The 21667-nt window shown below is 42.6% G+C and overlaps 1 protein-coding gene across 1 annotated transcript in view; it reads right to left on the reverse strand.

Moving 5' to 3' along the window:
* col7a1 (collagen, type VII, alpha 1) overlaps positions 1-21667 on the reverse strand; it is a 35551-nt gene that overhangs the window by 6451 nt on the left and 7433 nt on the right. Inside the window, exons 17-91 of the mRNA XM_088389633.1 lie at positions 21460-21606; positions 21249-21371; positions 20892-21161; positions 20666-20809; positions 20425-20556; positions 20216-20362; positions 20017-20142; positions 19794-19943; positions 19538-19674; positions 19309-19435; positions 19077-19220; positions 18804-18973; positions 18696-18737; positions 18489-18515; positions 18369-18413; positions 18080-18199; positions 17942-18013; positions 17832-17867; positions 17709-17762; positions 17566-17637; positions 17362-17475; positions 16789-16815; positions 16635-16688; positions 16473-16544; positions 16191-16250; positions 15992-16027; positions 15867-15911; positions 15428-15463; positions 14866-14910; positions 14728-14763; positions 14558-14593; positions 14454-14486; positions 14304-14375; positions 14181-14237; positions 13965-14000; positions 13805-13885; positions 13654-13689; positions 13435-13479; positions 13271-13342; positions 13119-13163; positions 13004-13039; positions 12833-12874; positions 12051-12131; positions 11853-11888; positions 11709-11744; positions 11482-11562; positions 11350-11385; positions 10878-10949; positions 10753-10797; positions 10414-10449; positions 10221-10256; positions 9925-10029; positions 9585-9650; positions 8594-8629; positions 8486-8521; positions 8359-8406; positions 8233-8268; positions 7533-7649; positions 7251-7460; positions 7134-7169; positions 6994-7038; positions 6803-6919; positions 6636-6707; positions 6517-6561; positions 6302-6337; positions 5167-5202; positions 4939-4983; positions 4775-4807; positions 4610-4672; positions 4450-4485; positions 3647-3727; positions 3483-3551; positions 311-346; positions 134-193; positions 4-48 (exon numbers count right to left, since the gene is read on the reverse strand). Coding sequence (XP_088245759.1) covers positions 4-48; positions 134-193; positions 311-346; positions 3483-3551; positions 3647-3727; positions 4450-4485; positions 4610-4672; positions 4775-4807; positions 4939-4983; positions 5167-5202; positions 6302-6337; positions 6517-6561; positions 6636-6707; positions 6803-6919; positions 6994-7038; positions 7134-7169; positions 7251-7460; positions 7533-7649; positions 8233-8268; positions 8359-8406; positions 8486-8521; positions 8594-8629; positions 9585-9650; positions 9925-10029; positions 10221-10256; positions 10414-10449; positions 10753-10797; positions 10878-10949; positions 11350-11385; positions 11482-11562; positions 11709-11744; positions 11853-11888; positions 12051-12131; positions 12833-12874; positions 13004-13039; positions 13119-13163; positions 13271-13342; positions 13435-13479; positions 13654-13689; positions 13805-13885; positions 13965-14000; positions 14181-14237; positions 14304-14375; positions 14454-14486; positions 14558-14593; positions 14728-14763; positions 14866-14910; positions 15428-15463; positions 15867-15911; positions 15992-16027; positions 16191-16250; positions 16473-16544; positions 16635-16688; positions 16789-16815; positions 17362-17475; positions 17566-17637; positions 17709-17762; positions 17832-17867; positions 17942-18013; positions 18080-18199; positions 18369-18413; positions 18489-18515; positions 18696-18737; positions 18804-18973; positions 19077-19220; positions 19309-19435; positions 19538-19674; positions 19794-19943; positions 20017-20142; positions 20216-20362; positions 20425-20556; positions 20666-20809; positions 20892-21161; positions 21249-21371; positions 21460-21606 — 5369 coding nt within the window. The remainder of the gene's footprint in view (positions 1-3; positions 49-133; positions 194-310; positions 347-3482; positions 3552-3646; positions 3728-4449; positions 4486-4609; positions 4673-4774; positions 4808-4938; positions 4984-5166; positions 5203-6301; positions 6338-6516; positions 6562-6635; positions 6708-6802; positions 6920-6993; positions 7039-7133; positions 7170-7250; positions 7461-7532; positions 7650-8232; positions 8269-8358; positions 8407-8485; positions 8522-8593; positions 8630-9584; positions 9651-9924; positions 10030-10220; positions 10257-10413; positions 10450-10752; positions 10798-10877; positions 10950-11349; positions 11386-11481; positions 11563-11708; positions 11745-11852; positions 11889-12050; positions 12132-12832; positions 12875-13003; positions 13040-13118; positions 13164-13270; positions 13343-13434; positions 13480-13653; positions 13690-13804; positions 13886-13964; positions 14001-14180; positions 14238-14303; positions 14376-14453; positions 14487-14557; positions 14594-14727; positions 14764-14865; positions 14911-15427; positions 15464-15866; positions 15912-15991; positions 16028-16190; positions 16251-16472; positions 16545-16634; positions 16689-16788; positions 16816-17361; positions 17476-17565; positions 17638-17708; positions 17763-17831; positions 17868-17941; positions 18014-18079; positions 18200-18368; positions 18414-18488; positions 18516-18695; positions 18738-18803; positions 18974-19076; positions 19221-19308; positions 19436-19537; positions 19675-19793; positions 19944-20016; positions 20143-20215; positions 20363-20424; positions 20557-20665; positions 20810-20891; positions 21162-21248; positions 21372-21459; positions 21607-21667) is intronic.

Here is a 21667-nt window from a genome sequence, read left to right on the forward strand (position 1 = left end):
CACCCGTTCGCCTCTGATGCCAGCAAGACCTCGTTCTCCCCGGCCACCCTGAAAGACAAATGACCAATTTAGAAAAAGGACATACGCCCACAGAACCCTCAATCCTTGGCAAGGACGAGGTGCTCACACTTACCTTTTCACCGGGGAGTCCTCGCTCTCCTGGAGTTCCTGGTAGTGTTGTTCCTGGAGTGCCCTGAATTGCAAGAAAGTGTTTTATTTAGGTAAATCTTTTTATTGGATGTTTTCCAAATCAATGGACAATTTGAAGCTTAAATCCAGTTAGGTTGAAAGAATGTGGAAATGAACTTACCTTCTCTCCTTTGACTCCAGGGGGTCCTGCTACTGCCTGGTAGAGAGAACAAAAGTGGAATAATGTGATCATAATTACCTGAGAAGCACAGTGTGGTGCTGCTTTTTTTTTTTCAAAGAATAAAAAGCTTTTTTTTTTTTCAATATAGCTGTGGGAGATTATTTGAAAATTACTTTCTTCTTGTTCCACTCCGGAGGTGGCAATCGTTGCAGCCACTTGAGTGTGTGCCTTAACATAATTATTCAGTTTTACTTACTAGATGGTTCACTTGCAAGAATCAGCGTGTTATTATTTCAAGTTCGCCTGCTAGTATAGTCAAGCATTTTGCGGGAAAAACAGACGGCAAAACTCAAGGGCAGGATCACAATCCTACCAGCTGTATGTTCTCCAAATATTGGTTGGGGGAACAAAATGGAAGTACACGCTAGTGAAATGGGTGTCGCAGGTAATTTATCAAACTGTTGAACTGCCTGACAGCATTGCGGTGACTCTGTCCAAGGTGCTGAGCCTGAGGCGCTCATCTGTGAGGAGGCCACTCAACGCGCTCGTCACGGGTCACGTCAGCAGCACAAACAAGGGGGGCAAGCCTGATACTGCATTAAACTAGAATATAAAGTACAGCATGACAAATGGCAACCTTTACACATTCCATCAGCGAGCAGTTAATAAGATCCGCCTGGAGCTAATGACATCTAATAGAAGAGACTTATTGAGATTGTCAAGATTCATTTAACAATATGTTTATTTTTGTGATTGTAGTTCTATGTGTCTGGAACTAGTTAACCAATATTGTATACCTCTCAGTATAATGATGAGCTTTTGTTTGTTAAACTGTGGCTGGTGAGTGTCTAGCATTACAGGTTGGGCACAGGTGTCAAACTCAAGGCTTGGGGGCCAGGTCCAACCCATGGCATCATTTTATGTGGACCGCTAAAGCAAATTAAGTGGATACTTTGTTTTTATTGCTGAATGCGTCAATTGCATGCTCATCTCAGGAAAATTATCAGCCTAACCCGCATCTTCATTTAACCTCTCGGAAAAGTCTGTTAAGCTCCTCCCTTTTGGTACTTTACATTGCAGACAAAAAAAGGGGTGTCGAAAGGTGATAATAGAATCCCAATTACACTGCCGACTCATCTGTATTGTTCTCAGCCGTGGAAATGGGAGCTAACGAGAAACTTTTTAGAAAGCAACCAAGCAATTTCATATTGAAGGCCTCAGACAACCTTGCACTTGTGAATCAACATCAATTATGTGCCACTGCATGCATCACAAAATCTGAGTGTGCTCTCAACTTGGCTCGTGTGTGTGTATGTGTGTGTGTCAATGCTGTAGGCTTTGAAGTTTTGATGGCTTGTGGCTCACGCAGAGGGGAATCAATCGCTGCAGCTTTTGAGAAAATGATGACTGCGTAGTAATTTAGTATGAGTCATTTTTACAACCAGATGCATGCCGCTAACACATTTCCTCCTTTCTAAAGAAAAATCAGGTTAAGCGATAATTGACACTGGCATATTTCAGATTGATTCATTTGGAGTCTAATCCAAGGATGGAGAATGCAGCAGATGTGTATGATTTATTGTATATCAATATTTGTGACCTTGATCGCCACTTTAACTCTGCCTGAGTTTAATTTTGAGATTTAATGACAGAATTAGAACAGGCCCAAGTCAATTTCCCAAAAGATGTCTGCGGCCATTTCAATGCGGAGTGTCAAAAGCAGAGCAAGGCCACCATTCTCCAGAGTCAGCTTTCAATTTCAAAGGCGTAACAGTGCGAAGAATCATGGATGAGTGAAGGTGCTGTGTAATGTGCTTTGCGGGTTAACTGAATACTGAAGTACATATGACAACAGCAGGAGAGAGATTTACGTGTTATCTGCCTGGAAGAAGACATTCCGAGACATTGTTTGTTTGTCACCCATGCTAAGATTTGGGTTTTGGCAACTCAATGCAAGACAGCTTGTGACACTGTCCAACATTCTATCTCGAAATTCTTATGAGTGGCAGGGCAAATTGTCCATGAAGGCACGAAAGACTGAATTGCACATTCACGGCTCATCGGTTTGTTTTTGGATGCAGCAAGTAAATGAAAACCAAACAAAAGCGCAGAGCTGAATGCACAGTGTATTCCACACTGGGGGGAATTGTTTTGAACAATTAAACGGTTTACTTTTATATACGCAAACAAGACAGCCTGCTGAGAGCTAAGCAGATATTCTAGTATGTGTTACAGCTAGTGTTAATTCAAAAGGTTTATTTCTAATTGGTAACTGTTGCCCTGTTGGAGGGCGGCAGGAGGCCCCGACAAGTATGGAGCGCACCGTACTCGGTCGTGAGTGGGAGAAATGCGCAGCCTACTTCACTTTATAGCGGTAACACATCACCGGGACACTAATGGGATTGTGGTCACAGTTCTCGGGTGTAATTTCATTTTAGCAACATGTGACTTTGGCTCACTAAGCAGTATCAAGTCATAAACTGGCCAAAGGTGCAGCAAAAAGTAATGCTGACTAGAAACAAGATATATACTGCCACCAAATCCTGATTAAGTAATAATAATAATAATAATAAAAATAATAATAATGATAATAATAATAATAGGGCTATTTTTTGCATAGCCTTTGCACCCTTTTAGCACACAGATGGTCTTTGAGGGTTTTCTAAAACCATTTCAAATAAGCGGATTTACGGACATTTAATATTACAGTAAGTAGAAATAATATTATGCATAATCAAACTTCACACAAATTAAAACTTTTGTCTGTCCTTGTTAAGTCAAATTGCCATGCACATCAATATGCACTATGCTGAATGAGACTGTGCTCCAAATGCAGATGACCAGAAAACGTAATCGCAAGGTTTACTACTTTGTGCACTGCCTAGTAGAGCGAACAGTTGCGCTCCGAGCCAGCTCAGGAACTTTTACAGAACAGAGTGTTGACTCAACATGATCATCATCATCATCATTTGGACAAACAGCAGCAGCCAGGCCAATGGCCCCCCTGAAGGAAGACCACGAAGCGTGCATCAAATCAAAACGATCACTGCAGGATCCTAATAATAGCACCGCAGAGATGCTATTTTATGACTTCGGGCACTAAATCATCATGCCGCTTGGCTCTTGCCCAATATAACCTGGTAGGGCACAAACTATTGCAATGTATTCTTACCTTCCCTGGAGGACCACCGTCTCCCTGCTCTCCCTTGAAACCCGGCTGACCTGGAGGGCCAACAATGCCCTGGGGATTAGAAATAGTTAGGAGAGGCAAAACTCCATAAATGACACAAGACACATGAATGCAGTGAGCGCACACACACACTCACACACACAAACCTGCTTCCCTGGCAATCCTGGTACTCCATCTTTCCCAGACACTCCATCTCTTCCAGGTACCCCAGGCTTTCCTGCTTCACCCTATGAGGAACCAAATGTTTATTTTTACTTGATGACTCTCAGCATCATTTGTACAGCTGTCATTGTTTGTTTGGTACTACAGCACTAATGAGATTCCTTATATTATGTAGTAAAGACTCTCTGGACCCAAAAATATAATATTGAATCAAATAATAATTCTGACTTCGTCTACAATACAGGGACCAACCTTGAAAAAAAAATATTAGTATTGAGACTTGGGGGTCTAATTTCATGGACCAGCGCAAGGCATAACTCGATGCCAATGTTGGTCCATCAGCAAAATGGTAGGCTGCACCACTGTGGGAGTGGTCATATCTGACTTTAATCATATCCTAGATTCCTTTAGATGTGCCTTAGGGAGCTGTGCTCTGAAGCGAGGCCTCGGACACTAAAAAATCTACTTTGATTTCAGTTTGCATGCCAAAGTTCATTTACTTATTTATTATATTTAGCTGTGCAATCCATGCCCTAATTAAAAAACAAAATTTTAGCAGTCACACATTATAAATAACAAGTAGTACTTATTTAAAAAAGAAATTGAGACATATATTAGCAACATAATTCACACTATAAGATTAGCTGGGGAATTAAACCAAACAAACTGGAACACTATTACTGGCTTTCATGTCTAATTACTCACAAGCTAAAAAAAACCAAGTGGCCATTATTTCATCACTAAATACCACAATGCAGTAGCAGCATGCTCAACGCTGCATACTTACCACCTGCCCTGACAAGCCTGAAGGCCCCTGTGGACCCTGCAGGAGGAAATAAATACAGCAGTATGACAAAACACACCAACACTGAGACTTACAGTGAATTTCATGAGGAAACAAGAACATTTTGCTTGGAGTGACAGAGTTGCTGATAGGAAACACTTACCACGGCTCCTGGAGGACCCGGATTTCCTGGCAGTCCTGTGCTGCCTTGAGCACCGGGAGGACCCTGCAAGGATGCTGATAAATTCACTAGAACTCTGAATTGTTATGTGGAAGCTTCTGGAATATTGAAAAAAAAATCCCTCAATAAAATAAAATGGTGCCTTACCTGAACTCCAAGCCCTGGTTCTCCTTGAGTGCCCTGTGAAACACATTTCACATCATTTTATGACTGCACTCAGTAGGAAATATCATTTTAGAGCACAAACATCATTTGCTGTACGGTAGTGCATTTGATAGATAAAAAAAAAAAAAGACAACTTATGATTTTACCTTCACACCTGGTGGACCAGGAAGTCCATTTGGACCAATGGAGCCCTGATAGAAACATAAACAACATTAAAAGATTGTCAAAAGTTGGATTGGGTTCGCACTATTCTTCCTGTTTGTTGAATTGGTTACTCCTTTAATTCAAAAGGTTTTTTTGGTGAAAATATTTTAAATTTGTACACTTAAAATGTAGAACTGAAGAAACATTTTGGCGTGCGTGTGCGTTCTTACACTTAAGCCCCTGATGCCTGGCTCCCCTGGATTTCCCTAAGAGTGAAATACAAGAAAAGTATAAATAATAATAATAATAATAATAATAATAATAAAATACTGAACAATAACTGCCTCGGTGAGATATGTAATTAAAATCAGAAAACATCTGTAATGTTAAAAGAACCTCAAGGTGACATTGGTAAATCATGTAATACATTTCCATTAACAGAAAAAAAAACATTTTGTGAGTAATAATGTAAAAATCACGTGACTTACAACAGTCGGGTCAGCATAGAGGATGAGCAATGTCAACAGACAAACAAGCACTCATAGATAAGCTTTGCAGAGCTGCAATAGGGGAAAAGCCAAGAGCAAGCTCAGCATGCACAAGTAGCAGAGCCAAGTGACAGCAACACGTATTTGGACTGCATCCAAATTGAAGCAACATCCCCCAAACCCGCAAAGACGTGGTAAATCCTGGAGATATGTTTAGTAAGTCTTTATGTGAGCCGATTTCCGTGTCATCTCATCAAATCAAATGTGGTGTTTTGCGTATTAAAAAAAAAAAAAAAAAAACACGCAAAACAACTCAAAGATGAAAATAGGTGCGTTTGACAGCAATGCCTTGGGGACCAGGGTGGTCGTCATTAATATTTCAAGAAGAGCCTGTCACTTTTGGAGCTACTTCCAATACAAATAGAAAGATTAAAGTGGTGAAATCTGTCGGAGAGGAACACGATGTGCACGGCTCAATAATAAGCATATCGAGATTGCCCGGGGAGGCTGCAAAGTCACATTTCATAAATGGAAAATCTTGCAACTCATTTGCGCCCAATCATGCAAGATGTAAAAGTGGTATAGAGAGTGAGGAATTTAAAAAAAAAAAAAGAAAAAAAGAGCTCAGTGACAGATGTTGATGAAAATTGAATGCGAGTCCTGACTGGCTAAAAATCCATAGAAGCGAAATGATTTTGAATATCAACATTCTGATATTGCCTTGATTTTGTTTTTTCAATTCAGTTATTAGTTTTTTTTAAATACTTTATTTAGTTTATTTTGTAATAGTTTTTACTTTTATAGATATGATATTATAATCCATAATACTTGACTTCATTTTAGTAGCTAGTGTCAAGATGCTTAGACTTGTACTCACTGGTACTCCTCGAGGACCAGCCAGCCCGGCTGGACCCTGTTCCGACATAGAGGGAAAGAAATCAAAGATTGTGAAGAAGTGATCTTTCACAGCTTGACAAACATAATAGAACTTGTAGCCATCACTCGATTGCTATCAAATTGGTTTTGGTGCATAAAGAAAATCCAAAACAAAACACAAAGTAATTTCAACTGCTCCAATTCTACTGTACTTACCGGTTTCCCATCCTGACCGGGTTTACCAGGTTCTCCTGATATTCCCTGAAATAAAAACACGCATATTACTCCTAGAACCATATTTTCATTCATACAATGGCACAAAAATGGCAGCTCACTTGTAAGCCATTATTTCCTTTCTCTCCAGACTCGCCTCTGCCTCCTTTATCACCGCGAGGTCCTTCAAAGCCCTGCAAGTTGCGATGACTCAGCATTTAGAAACACGTCGAGATGAAATGTGGCACAGCCTGACGAGGAATTTAATTCTACTGTGCGTAAATCTTACCCGGTCACCTTTGGCTCCCGGTTGCCCAGGAGCACCGGGGTCTCCTTTCGGTCCAGCGACTCCCTGAGGACCTCTGGTGCCAGGTGTACCAATTAGTACCGAGTCAGCAGATGCACCCTGTTGTGAAAAAAATAAATGCGTTTAATAAGTGCTGAACATCAAGGGTCAAAGTGCATCAACAATGAATTCACCTTTTGACCAGGTTGGCCAGGCAGGCCTGTAGGTCCCAGTTTACCCTGATGAGGAGAAAACATTGTCATCCTAATGGAGACATCTTAACGGGGAAGTTATGGAAAAAAAATATTTATCATGTCCTACTCTCTCCACTTACAGTTTCTCCTTTATCTCCTTTCTCTCCTCTTTCACCCTGAAACACAGAGGTGCAAAACAGTATAAGAATCATCTTTCATCCAATACAAAAGTCCTTGCACCTAATGTCCTTCCTTACCTTGTCCCCCGGTCTCCCACCCTCTCCAAGTTCTCCAGCCCGCCCCGGAACGCCTGGAATTCCCGGCTTTCCTGGCTCTCCGGCTGGCCCCGGAGGTCCCACCGGCCCTTGCTCTACAGTGGCTCTTCCCGGGGGCCCTGGTGCTCCCAGCGGCCCTCTCTCTCCTTGTTCTCCTTTTGGGCCTCTGTCCCCCGGAAAGCCACGTGCCCCCTGGTGTCAGATGAGTAAAAACATTTGATACAATCCCACTTGGTTCTTTATTATTATTCAAGTTGTACTTACATCTGCACCAGATGTTCCCCTCTGACCAGTCTCACCCCTGTCTCCTTTTTCACCTCTTTGTGCCTTCACCAGTGGAGTGTTGTCCTTCCTGTCCACAACCGCCTTCAGGTCAGACACCTGTATCGACAGCAGAACAAAAGGCCATGAAGAGCGTCTGCAAAAGGTGCCGAACTCTGAAATGATTTCAACCCGCCTATTCCATTCCATCTCAGCAGCTTGAAAATTGCTTGTAATCAGTCTCCTTTGTGCAACTTTTTCTGCTGTTGAGTTCAGAAACAATTTAAGGTGGCGGAGTGGTTTAAAAGCACATTTGGAAGAGAATATCAGTGGGAGAAGCTCAGAAAAATTTTGCTCACAAAAAAATGATTTCATGCGTTGTTAAGAATCAGAGCAGTCGAGGTTATCTTTAATCAAAGGGATGGCGTTTGAATTATGATTCTCATCAGTGAACAATTTTGGTCCAAGGCAACAAGCTTAGTCTAATCGCTACCAATCCCATTTCTCATTTTCTGATTGACCATTAAAACTCAAGTTAATGCGATTGAAGAGATTTTACACACACAATCAAAGCATTGCAAAACAGATGTCACGTTATAAAGCTAATCTATTTTCACCCATAAATCAATTATATTTTGTCGGCTGCCCAAAAGTAACATTCGATTAAAAATAGAGGACGGATGGATAGAATTACTTTACATACCTGAATTCCAAGGTTGGCCAGTGCCTTCTGTACATCCTGGTAGTTGCAAAAACAGAAACATTTACTCCACAAACACACACACAAAAAAAAACATACTGCAGATTAATTGAAATGCAAATGTGTTACCACTGCAGTTCCAGGTTTGCCAGGAGCTCCGTCCTCACCCGGGTCCCCCTAATAAGACAAAACACCCGAGCGTCAATACAGGAAGCAAATTCACAAAGATTGCATGTTCAGTGTAAGCGGAACTCACAATGTCACCTTTAAAACCAGGAGGACCTCTTTCACCCTGGGACAAGAAAGTTCACATCAAAAGAAGACTCATATGTTCACTGATTCAAGGCAAATGAGGACAACTTACTCGAGCGCCAGCAGCTCCGGGTATTCCCGGGACACCCTAAAGGACGGGAGCGGAATGACAAATGTTGAATTTTGATGACTGCAATTGAGATTCATATCAGTGTGGTGATTTTGAAGGATATTTCATTTTAAATCTAATCATTGTGCACCTCGTACTTCTACACGGATATTGCAACTATTATGCAAAAAAAAATATCACTTGATCTTTGACTTTGCCGATGAAAAAAACGATATTACTTCATCGTTTTAAAATGACAACACTACTGTTTAGGTGAAATTCTCTTCTAATAAGGGTATGAATTCTTGAAGTCTATCCAAAAGAAGCTTTGTAAGGTCAAAGTGCTCTTTGACCACTACATTTAATTAACTCAAGTGGACATTTGTGGCCAGATATCATTAAATCCCCTCCAGGTGTTCCTGCGCTATCGCATTCAGGGAGAAAAAAAAAAAAAAAAGAGTGAAGCAATGTGAGGTCACGGTGACTTTTGATCACCAAATCTAAACGATTTGCCCTTGGAAAAAAAAATAAAAAATGAACAGCTTTGCATTTTTTCACAAGGTTCCCTGGAGGTGTTTCCTGAGAATAGGACAGCATAATAGAAATCCCTCGGCTGTCTCCAATGTGGAGGCAAAAGAACACGAGTAGATAAGACTGTGGGAAGGAAGCAGGCGCATACGGCGATAGATTAGATAAAATACACATCACTGCGGCTACATGTGGGAGGGCGATGCGGATGGGGGATAACGCGGCCACACGAGAGCTGAATATAGAGGAGAGAAATGCTCACACACAAACCTGCATGTCTGGAGACAACAAAAGATTAAGGCTACAGAGAACAATTGTTTAGCACATAATGACTGTCTGCCCAGTAGCCCTCTGAGGTACGCATTATCCCTAGCACAGCACAGTACACTGCCGTGTGTGTTAATCTGCAATAGACATTTTAAGAGTGTAATTAACAATGTGGAAATGCAATTTCGTTTCAACTCACAGGGGTTCCCGGGGGTCCTTGGGGGCCTTGGATTGGTGTTGCTTCAACACCTTTGACGTACACCACCTGATTAGAGATGTGAAGTGTATCGATTAGTAAATACATTGCGAACTGGAAATGTACTTCACATCATATATTTTTCCTTGCAAGTCAGAGCCAAATAAATAAATAAATAAATAAATACACAAATGAATAAATAAATCAGACGGGTGATACTTTCCATTCATCCATTAAGAAATTATTAGACATTAAATTTGTTTGATTCTCTGCATTGACTTTTTGATGCTAACCATGACTGGCGTCACACTAAATATTTGTAAAAATATTTTGTTTGTCTCACCTGTCCTGGAGGACCTATGCTACCAGGCAGTCCAGCAGGTCCCATGAGACCAGGGGGGCCTGAAGGGCCAGTGAGACCCCGATCTCCTTTTTGCCCATCACGGCCCTGGAAAAGAAATGATTCTACATCAAAAGCCCTCACACGAGCCAAAGTTGGTACACAATGAAAAGCGAAATCAATAAAGGGAGTGGTATGATGAAGGTGTAGAGGCACAGAGAGGACACAACATAAAACCAAAATGACAGCGGAGACACTTGAGAAGAATGATGATGAAACTGAGATTTGGCAAAACTGACATCTCGACCGGCAGCTCCAGCGTCTCCTCTATCACCCTGAAGATTGAAGAAACAAGTGTCAGCCACCAACACACACAAGTCCACCGTGCTTTTGTTTTTACTATTATACTAGTCAGGTAAGAAGAAGAAAAAAAAATCAATAATAATAAAAAGCAGCAGTCAGTGTGAAATGCTCATAGAATGGAACACCAACCTTGCGGCCATCCTCTCCGGGCAAGCCATCCTCGCCCTGCGTAATCAAAACAAACCACATTAGCGACTCTACAAGAGGAAACTGAATAATGGCCAGTAGGAGCACTCCGATAATTCGGTGGCACCAATTTACAGACTCATTCAGGACAGCTATTATGCAGTCAAGCCTGAAATAAAAGCCTGCACTGTTTCTGACCAGCAGACATCCAGAGCACATGGACACTATTACCAACTAATAAGACAAGTGCATTGATACTCATCTGATACCAATTTCTGATTATTGATATTGAACGTAACTGAAAGCACACACACGTTTCCAAGTCGGAATAAAAGGTATTACCGTTTTCCCAGGAATCCCAGGTTTACCATCTTCTCCTGCTTTGCCCTGAAAAAACAAACAAAACAGCATGTGTACATTAAGAAACAAAATAATCTCATATTATGTATGTGCTGACGTGTACTCACAGGTGTCCCGGGAGTGCCTGGAGGACCCACAGGCCCTTGGGGACCCTGCTCACCTCGAAGTCCCGCTAAACCCTGGAAGCAATTTCAACATATTAAGCACTTTTTATCAATTGAGAACACTTTTGATACAAATTACTTGCACGTGTAATAGTCTTCAAAATGTAAATGGTGATTCAGAGCATCTTAATTGGATCCCATCAGGTACTGGATTCAGGTTGAATTAATGGTATGCTTGAGCTATTGCAAGCCCCATCACAGAATCCATATATTCTAATGATAAGTCATTATGTACTTGAACATAATTATGAAGCTTTCAATGTGACAGTTTCTCAAAAGAAAAGTGACAAGCAGATATTGTTTCTCTTTAAAGTGAACCAGATATCTGGTAACATTTCCACAGTGCCCTCTGTAGGATGTACACGTGAAGTACAGGGTCAAAAATGTGAAGCGATCGGAACGGTTTGCAACTCACATCTCTTCCAGGATCGCCCGATTTTCCAGGATCACCCTGCAAATAGCAGACAAAACGTATTAGCGGTGGACATGTTCTACCATGGATAATGTTGAACATACACCATGTTGCTTGAGTTCGGAGCTCCAGTACCCTCTGACCCGGTGGTCCGGCAACACCTGGTTTACCATCCACACCAGGACGACCGTCCAACCCGGAGGCTCCCCTGTCGCCCTGAGAAGATAAAATTAGAGCTGACACAATTCCGTTGTATTTATGGATTGTATTTGCAAATAAAGATTTCTGAACCGGAAGAAATATTAATTTGATCAAATTTGTTAAAAAATGAGCTAGTTTTAGACAATTGCCATATTTCAAACCTTCTCTCCAGGTGTTCCTCTTTCTCCAGCGTCACCCTGAAAAAAAAAATATTGGTGGTGGACATAAGTAAAAGACAACACAAGACTATATTTATGTACAGATCCAGTTATAAGAAGAGTTGAAGTGACAGAGAGCAAACTCACTCTGGAGCCTGCAGGCCCACGTTGTCCCTCAGGACCCTTTGGAGAGAGCACGGAAGAAACAACAAGTCACACAGGTTGACCATCCATGCATAGCAAATCAACAGGGAAAGGGCTCAGTGCGCATACTGATGCATACACCGACGCTTATCAGGAGCTCATGGAAGCGTTTCAAAACCCGCAAGTAGGCGGTAGACTCACTCTCGGGCCGACGGAACCAGGAGTTCCAGCGTCACCTTTCTGACCGTTACTTCCGTTGGCTCCTGGGTTTCCTTTGTCTCCCTGAGAAACACAACAAGAATGAAAGTTATATACTACGTGGGAATGATTTGAGACAATTCTGACTCCATTTTTTTGATCTGCGCAAACAGCTGGCGGCAGGTGAAAGATTCCGAGAGTCAAGCTGAAAATGATGGGGTTAGTTTCCCCCACTTAGCAACATAGTGTATTTTAAGAATGCTTCAAAGTGGTGCTTTGGCATGACAAATGGAGCAGTTTGACGTTGAGGATGGCAGCTGTCAACTTGGCTAAGTGAAGACCCTGTGGTACGTCCAAATCACTGTTTTTCTTTTTCTTAAATCATCCATCCTTCCATTTTCTACCACTTATTCTGCTCAGAGTGAGCTGGAGCCAGGTTTGTGTGGGCGAGAGGCGGGGTCAATTACGGGCCCTATGTAGACAACCATTCACAGCAAAAGACAATCTACAGTCCCCCCCCCCCAAAAAAAAAAAAAAAAAAAAAATCAAGCAAAAATGCACTTTATGTGCCAGCACTAACAACAACACATAACTTGTGACATGGATGGATACCATTTACTGTAAGTCATTACAGTGTTACCATGGTAACGCTGCCTTGCTGGACTGGAGTGTACGTCTGTTTGAACTGAATTTTATAGTCACTAAAAGGTGATGTTACTTTTTTTTTTTCTTTACTGACTTTTTTTTTTTTAAATGATTGAATGTTGAAATCTTTTCATACAGACCTTTGCCCCTTGCTCTCCTCTCAACTGGCCCTGGATGTCAGCCTGTTGCGGAAGAACACAAACGTTATCACAATATGCTGAATAAGGGTTAGGGTTTTTGCAATTGCAATTGGTTTTGAAAAATATGACTGATGTTTGTATTGATGAACACACTTATGGAATGTGACATACCAATTTCCCTGGTGGCCCTGGAGGTCCTTGAATTCCCTAAGGGAACATAATAAAAAATCTGCATCTTCATTCAACTACTTGAGTCAGTATGACATAAAACTTTATAAATACGAACCTGTGCTCCTCTTTCTCCTCTGGGCCCCAAGAGTCCAGGGTTGCCCTGTAAACAAGTACAGATCAATAAAGATCTTAAATAGCTTACCTTGCACCTATGGCAAGGCATATTGAAAAGCTGTCTGCATGAAGATGCACAAATGCGGGCCTCACATTTCGCCCCTGTTCCCCTGGCTCTCCGGCGTCTCCCTTCTCTCCAGGCCGCCCTGGCTGACCAGAGAGTCCCTAAGGCCCAAACCATACAAATCAAAATCCATTAATGCAATAAAGTGAAATTCCAAATATTTAAGCCTAATTGTCAAAGAAATTTGTTATACCCGCACTCCTCGTTCTCCGGGCTTGCCAGGAAGTCCCGACTCCCCCTGAAGGGAAAATACAATAACGTGCTGAGAATGGAGATTTCTTAAATAATCAGGATTCCCGAATCAAATGGGGTGTCATTGAAGGAAAACAGATAAAAGTCATATAGAGAAAATGGCAGATTCAAAGTTTTTTACATCAGAAAAAATTATGAGAGAATCCGAGATCAGACTTACAGGGGTGCCTTCATCTCCCTTCTCCCCTGGTTCTCCCTGTAAAACAAGTCTGAATAAGACTGACTTCCATTTACATTGCAATTCTCTTTGACATAGTCGGATTGTCTTGAGAAAGAAGCCTGTCACGCTGACTCATCCACATTATCGTCACCTGTTTCCCAGGAGGACCGATCTTCCCTGGAATTCCAGGCCGACCGTCTTCTCCTCTCTCTCCTCGCTCACCCGAGTTTCCCTGAGGGCCAGTTTTAAGTTTCATATTTGGCAATGAGATAAATACAAATAAAGGGGAAAAAGTCCAATCAGTTTCTCACCTTATCACCCGGCCGACCGTTGATACCTGGCGTTCCCTGAGGAGCGAGAGAACACATGTATTATGCATTTCTAGTTTGTGGCACGAGGGATGAATAATAGAAGATATTGTCGGGATTTTTTCTGTGGCACTGTAATGGCAATGCAGGCCGAAAAGCTAGTAGATAAAATAGAACTCTCGAGTGTAATGTTGGCAGTGACAGCCGGCTTTCACTCACTGGCTCTCCTCGATCTCCTTTAGGTCCAATCGAGCCTAAGCCTGACCCGGGAGATCCCTGAGAACAAAGGAGATATCATTTGGAAACTTCCTTGAGTTCTACAGACATTGCATGGTTACTAACTTTCTCTCCTCTCAGTCCAGGATCTCCCTTTGCTCCTTTGGGACCGTCAGAACCGGGAAAACCCGACTCTCCCTGGGTGGGAAGAACAAAGAGGTGTCAGGCAATAATGGTCAAATAGATGACCGAGTGAGGTGATGTGATATAACTCACCTGTTCCCCTTTCTTCCCTATGGGACCTTGTACCTGGAGGATTTTAATACAAAGTCAAGGATTTTTCAAACGATGAATTACTAGTCATTTGTCGGAGAACTTACACTTCGCCCTGGTTCACCTCGTGCACCTTCACTTCCCTGAGAGCACACAAGTTCTTTAAACCTTTGCCGAGATACTCACTGCATGCCATTATGAGCCATTGTGCAGTAGAATCACGTTGGAGCTGACCTGACCATTCTCCTATGATTACTCTTAATTGAATCAGACTCACCTTTTCGCCCGCCGCTCCACTGGGCCCTGGGGAACCCTGAGGAATATTGGAAAGACTTAGACGTGAGGCTCCCTCTAAAAGTCCTGTTATGAAACAAAAAGGGCGATGGCAGGTAGTATATGACGACCACTTATTCACCCTCAGTCCTGGTGGTCCTGGAGATCCTGGCTTTCCTGTGTCCCCCTATGAAGACAATAGGAAAAGAAAATCAGCACTTGAAAATTTTTAGAATCGATTATTCTATCAATTATTCCATCGATTAATCGGATACAATTTTATTGGCATTGAAGTGTACTGAAAAGGCTTTTTTTCTCTGATTACTGTTTATTAACTAATTTTATTTTGGTTGTATTTAGAGATTAAAAGGCAACTAAACAACTGTAATAGTAACTGCAATATCACCCAGGAAGTATCAATGGTAATTATTTTGCAAACTCAAAGCAGATATTTGCAAATGTCTTGTTTTGATAAAATACAAAAAAAAAACCTTTCATAAAAGACTAGAAAAATTAGAGAATTATTATAGTTGACACCCTGAAATCAGAAAATTTTGACATTTTGTAGGATGAACTCTAAACAATTACTCGATTATCAAAATGCAATTAACTTTTTAATAGATTTTTTTGTCGATGAATTGATTAATTGGGACACTTCTACTTGGAAACTATCGAGTAAAATACTGTACAAACATGAAGCTTACTCTCTCTCCCGTTTCACCAGCAAGTCCTCTTTCTCCCTGCAAAGGAAACAAATGCACAGTTGATACAAGACGCTCTAATATTGTGCCACCATGTAGCATAAAAAACATCATTTCACTTGCATGCAGCCATATTTTCTGCATAAATTGCCTGTCACACAAAGCACTTCTCTGAGTTTGGCCAGCTATGAATATCATTTCACACAGATAGACCTTTGCATAATGAAAAAGAAGAAAGAAAAGAAAAATGCTCCATAGTCTGGCCGTCAATATTAATCATTACATTTAATTTTTTTGTATCCTTTGTGGTGAATGTCTACAAATTGTGTAATACAAACACCCGCTGTGTGTGTGTGTATATAATCAACTTCTTTTCACAGTTTTTTTTTTTTTTTTTTTTTAATATGCAAATGTGTCTTGTATAATATCAAGCAGTACTTACCCGGTCTCCCTGCGATCCAGGCTCACCCGGCTGACCTCGGTCACCCTACAGAACCACAGCGTGATAGAGGTCGTTTTTCTAATTAAATGTTCCAGTGCATCTCATTTTTCATACCTTTATCGTACCTTACTGCCAATTTCTCCTGGGGGCCCACGAGGACCCTGAAGGACATAACAAGACTCTTAATGTGTACAGGCAAAGGGTGTTCACCCACATGCGTCCAAAGATTAAGTTCAACTGAAACTCCTCAAGTCTTCTTCCTCTGAGATTATAAAACCTCGACGTCTCCACATGACAACAACGATGTTTGTTTGGCTGACCCACCCTGTCACCAGGATCGCCCTGCCTGCCAGGTATTCCTGGCAGCCCAACAACGCTGTCACCCTGTAAAACAAGAAAGAGCAAACACATGATGAATTGATGAAGAATATTTGCCGGAGAAGAAAAACATGTACGGTATATTCAAATTGATATAAATTATGTCAATCCATTTTTTTAGCATTGAGATGAGTTACAGGCAATACATTTAAAAATGCTTAATTGTATCGACCCCCCCACCCTTCCACCCACATGCACCTCAGTGACCTATATAGCGAATCAACCTGCCTTATCTCCTTTGGGCCCCAGTGATCCGGTCGGCCCTCTAGGACCTAGCGCTCCTGGGGGTCCTGGAGAACCCTGATTATAAAAAGGCAATTAGTGGATGCAAAGTACCAACCCTCACATGGACGCAGACTTCATATCAGAACATTGATTGACTATGCTTACTGGGGAGCCCTTCTCGCCTGGAATGGCCACCCCGTTACCGAATCCCGGAGGTCCCTAGCAGCATATAGATAAAGAGTTGTGAGCCTCATTATGCATGCAGGTTCCTTGGGATATTTCTGTAAGCAGGAGACAAGATGGCAATGGGGTGACTCACCCTCTCTCCAGGGCTGCCCTTGTCGCCCTGCAGAGGAAGAGAGAGAGAAGAAAGCTCAACATTATTGCCGGAGTGAACTTGCAAAGGTTATAGGGTAGATTCTGCTTCATTTGCATGACCAACATTCAAAATAGAGGCGATAACACAAGTGCAATTTTGCCAAGTCCAACATGAAAAGAATCAGAACCCAATCAATGGCATATTAAATACTTCTGGCTATTGAATGCTTTTTTCGTACATACAGAAAATGGAGAGAAAAAAAAGGATCAACAGATTTGATGCCATTCTGTATCTGAACTAACCTCAATCAGCAGTACCACTAAACTCTGCATTGTGACTCAATGCTACCACCATGTGAGCTTTTGTAAAATAACAACATGTAAACCTTTTGTTTTGAACTTTATGCTCAGCGGGCTCATTAAAACTCTCAATCATTCATCTTAAGTATGACAAATATACATATGCTGAATTTTTTCGAACATGTATTTAAATACAATTAGCAAAATATTGATTGAGTGATGCAGTTTTTTTTATACATATTATAAATTGTGAGCAGTGAAAGCATATATTAACCTTGATGGAGGTTCCTGGTGTTCCTGGTATCCCTGGGCGGCCGTCCTGTCCTGGTATACCCGGTAGTCCTGAGGTACCTTTGGCACCATCGCTGCCCGGCCGACCCGGAGTCCCCTACGTTGACAGTATAAAAATGTATTCGTAAAATGTACTTTTAACCATAAGATCATAAAACATTCCATATGAAGTGTGATTTCTTCTTACAGGTATTCCAGAGAGGCCTGGTTCTCCCTTCCTTCCTGGATAACCACCTCCCGTTGAGGATCCCGGCTCCCCCTGAAGCGTTGGAAATATACGATTCACACCAGCTCTTGTAGTTGATTAGCAGAGATCATAGCTCAGCTCACCCTTTCGCCTCTCTCTCCCTTTGGTCCTTGTGAACCTGCCACGCCGGGTTCACCCTAAAGTGACAGAAAATATCATATTAGAAGGATGCAGGAGAAGGTGGCTTTGAGTTAAGGATTTCTTACTTGGTTTCCTCTGATGCCAGGGAGCCCCTGTGAACCCTACATAACATGTCAAATCATTACCGCTTTCCTAGAACGTCATGTGCTCAATGAATAGTTTTAATTCTGCTTACAGGAAGTCCAGTATTTCCAGGGGTACCAGGTCGCCCTGGTGAACCTGGATTTCCATCAGCACCGGGAAAACCCTAAAAATATTTGCTGGTTAGATCAAAAGACAGGCATGATATTGATGAGGTTTGAGATTTACTCACTCTTTCCCCCTTGTCCCCTTTTAGCCTCATGGAAGGGTCAATAGGAACTGAAGGCCCTGGTAGACCCTGAGGGCCTTCAGGACCCCTCGGACCATCTCGTCCGGGAAAACCATCTCGACCCTATTTCACATTCGCGCACAGTTTGATTTAAAAGGTTCTGACTTAAGCTAATGCTCATGCATGATCATGTTTCTAATATTTTGGCTTGCACAGCATTTTTTGCGTCAGGAAAACACAACTAAATGTAATGCCATGTGAATGTAATATTTAATGTTGGTGTTTAACTTACAGGTTCTCCTTTGCGTCCGTCGACACCATCCCTGCCTCTCTCACCCTGAAAATACAACAGCAATGCATAAATTGACACAAAAAAAATAAAATACTGTATGAAGGTAAAAATAAACTGCACCTTTTCTCCACGATCTCCCCTCGCTCCCTATAAAAAGAAGAAAAGACAGGACTAGTTTGATCATGAAGAGCAAAGAGAAGGAATAAAAATCTGATGGGTGTGCCTGCAAGTTCAACAATGCCCTATTTGCCGAGTGCTTAATAAAAGTAATCCAAGCTTATCGTTGTAATGACAAGAAAAAAAAAAGTCAACCTCAAGATCACTCACCTGTGGACACTGAACGGTACATTGGTCCGGACCTGGGCTTCCCTACACACAAAAACACCAGGTGAGATGAAAAATACACAGCTGAGATGGAATAATAGAAAATCCTACCCCTGATCCTCTGGCAATACCACAAAGCAAGTCTGCCAGATCGCTATGCGAGGCGTCCAACTGGGAGGCATCGCGCACATACACAACGTTCTGGGTGCTGCCGTCTGTCACTGCTCGCCGCAATTCTTCCGTATCTGCTTGATCTACACCCACCGCCAACACGGCCACACCTGGAGAGCAGGGATATGATCTTAATGAATGGAAGTTCACGTTTACATTGTCAAACATTACAGAACTTAATATAACAGATCGCTTGAGAAATTCGATTCTCACCTGTCGCTCGAAGGCTGGAAGCTGCAAGCGTGAGGTCATCCCCGGACTTTTTGTCAGCAATGATGACAACAACCCCAGGGACCCTTGGCCTCCTGCCAGCAGAGGTGGTGAGAAGATACTGGGTGGCAAAATTCACTGCCTGGCCTGCGGAGGGAAGTAAACCACATCCAAGTAACCAACATTAAAAAAAAAAAAATTGCAGATTTTTTTTTCCTAAGTCGGAAAAACTCACCAATGTTGTTTCCAGGACTTTCACCCAAAGGTACAGACTGAATTTCTTGGAGCAGCGTGTCGGATATGCTGTGACGATTGAGTTGAAACCAGACTCGGGGTCTAAAACCATACACAACAGCCCCCACCTGACATAATCAGAAAACAAAATATGTTTATGAGCAGTTCATGGTGGGCAAATAAAGACCCCAGAAGACTCACCCAACGTGTTTAGAAATTTAGTTTTGTACCTGCGAGTCGCGCACTCCAATAGTGTTCAACGAACCCACTACACTTGTGAGAAGAGCACGCAGAGGTCCGACAAGGTTAATTCGATCAGAGGATGCCGGCACGAGAAAGACCACATCCAGACGTCCTCCGAGACACACTGTGGACGGACATTTTCATTTCAATACTCTTAATACTGACACATTGTCCGTTTGGACTTCCAAAGCCACATCAAGTACTTTATATTAAAAAAAACGAAAAAACATGTTGAAGGCTTACCAGTGCGTTCAGTGGCGACGCTCTCCCTTCCGAATCCATTTTCAAAAGTGGGTTTTATGCTGAAGCGGTACTGGTGGCCAAGACGAAGCCCAGTCACCTGGTAAGAGCTGGATGAACCAGGCAGTGTGACAGATAAGCCTGGATCCCGCTCTAAAAAAAAAGTTTCCACTCAGTGGACTGCACAAGTGCGCTGAAGAAGCGATGCCAAAGAACCATGTTTTACCATTTTCCTTTCTCCAATTTAGAACATATCCTCGGACACCGGGTAATGGCTGCCAGCTCAGCCGCACAGAATCCTGCGTGACCTCTGCTACTCTTAAAGGTGTTCCCGGAAGGGAAGGACCACCAGCTTCAGGGACAGAAATTCAACACATTAGCAACCAAGAAGAAACTCCAGCGGCTACGCTTGAAACAGAACTTACGTGTGGTGACTCGGACAGAAACTGGCGGTCCTTCACGGTTCTGAAATAAAGCCATGACATTCACCAGGTACTGGGCTCCGGGATCCAGACGGTCTAAATCCACAAAGGACACATCCCTGCCTACTAGCTGACTCGTCTCATCGCCACCTACAGGAAAAAAAAGTTCATCAGGCTCAGATTCTTTTCCAAAAACTCAGCGCACGACCAACCATCTGTTCTTCTCCAAGACACCCGATAGGCCGTTGCTCCTTGGACGCCAATCCATGACACTCTAACAACCTCTCCTGGGTTCTCCTGGACTTGGACTGACGTCACCGTGCCATCAGAAGGCTGATTTGGTTCTGTGGCGCCACACGGTGAAATTTCAAATATTTTTCACAAGCATATTCATTTAGGCTATCTTGTCATTTTTTTCAGCAACATCCTGTAAATTTAAATTCAGTTCAGCACCTGTTCTCACACTGAGGAAACCCGGACTTCCCTCTCGAGAGCCACTTAGTGCAGAAACAAACACGCTGTAAAAAGTGTCCGGCTGGAGTCGGTCGATAGTAAAGGAAGAAACATCAGGTGCCACGTTTTGAGTTGTTTCCACTCCTGCATCAAGTCACAACAAAAACAAACAAATTTTTGCATGTTTTTGGAATGCTGCATGTTTTTTTTCCAAATCGTCGCTTACCATCAACATCATTGCGCCATCTGATCTTATAACCAGTCGCCCTCACGGTGGGTGACCATTCTAAGCGTATCCTCTGAGGTGTGACATCGACGACGCGAAGACCATAAACCGTCCCGCTGTGCGGGTTGGTCCGGGACGACAGCGTGACCGCCTCCCCGACGCGGTCGTTGACTACGACCGCCACGCCAAAAACTAGCGCCTCATCGGGTTGCAGACCCTCGATGGTGTAGACCGAGCTATCGGCACCCACGTCACGGGACTGCTCTCCACCTGACGCGCAAAACGATAAAGTCAAACAAATAAACTTTATTGAGGGATTTATTTTCTATCTAATCCATGATTGAAATCATCACTTACTCCTGCCTTGTCTCCATGTAATCCTGTAACCCGTTGCTCCATTAACACCTGTCCAAGCAATTCGAAGTCTCCGACTGTTGGCGTGTACCACTCTGAGGTTTGCCACTCTGCCAATGTCTTGCTCTGAAATGAAATGCAAAAGGTTGAAGGAACCACCAAGTTTAGTTCCCTGAATGTAAAAGGAAGAAACATCTAAGTCAACATGACCCACCTGGTCTGACAAAGACGCTGGCCGGCTCGCCTGTGTTGTCGCCCACCAGCGGTGTGACACTGACATCATAGGACACGCCCACAATCAGGTCCCGGAGGTCAAGAGTCGTCTGGTTCCCGGGGATAATCTGAGTACTTTGTACTCCCACTAGCGTGATAAGAAACAGTCAAGTTTTAAAATGAATCATCCATAATTTTATTCAAATTCC

This window comes from Syngnathus floridae, chromosome 11 (assembly GCF_059516105.1).
Source record: "Syngnathus floridae isolate MCC-2025c chromosome 11, RoL_Sflo_1.0, whole genome shotgun sequence".
Lineage (NCBI taxonomy): Eukaryota > Metazoa > Chordata > Actinopteri > Syngnathiformes > Syngnathidae > Syngnathus > Syngnathus floridae.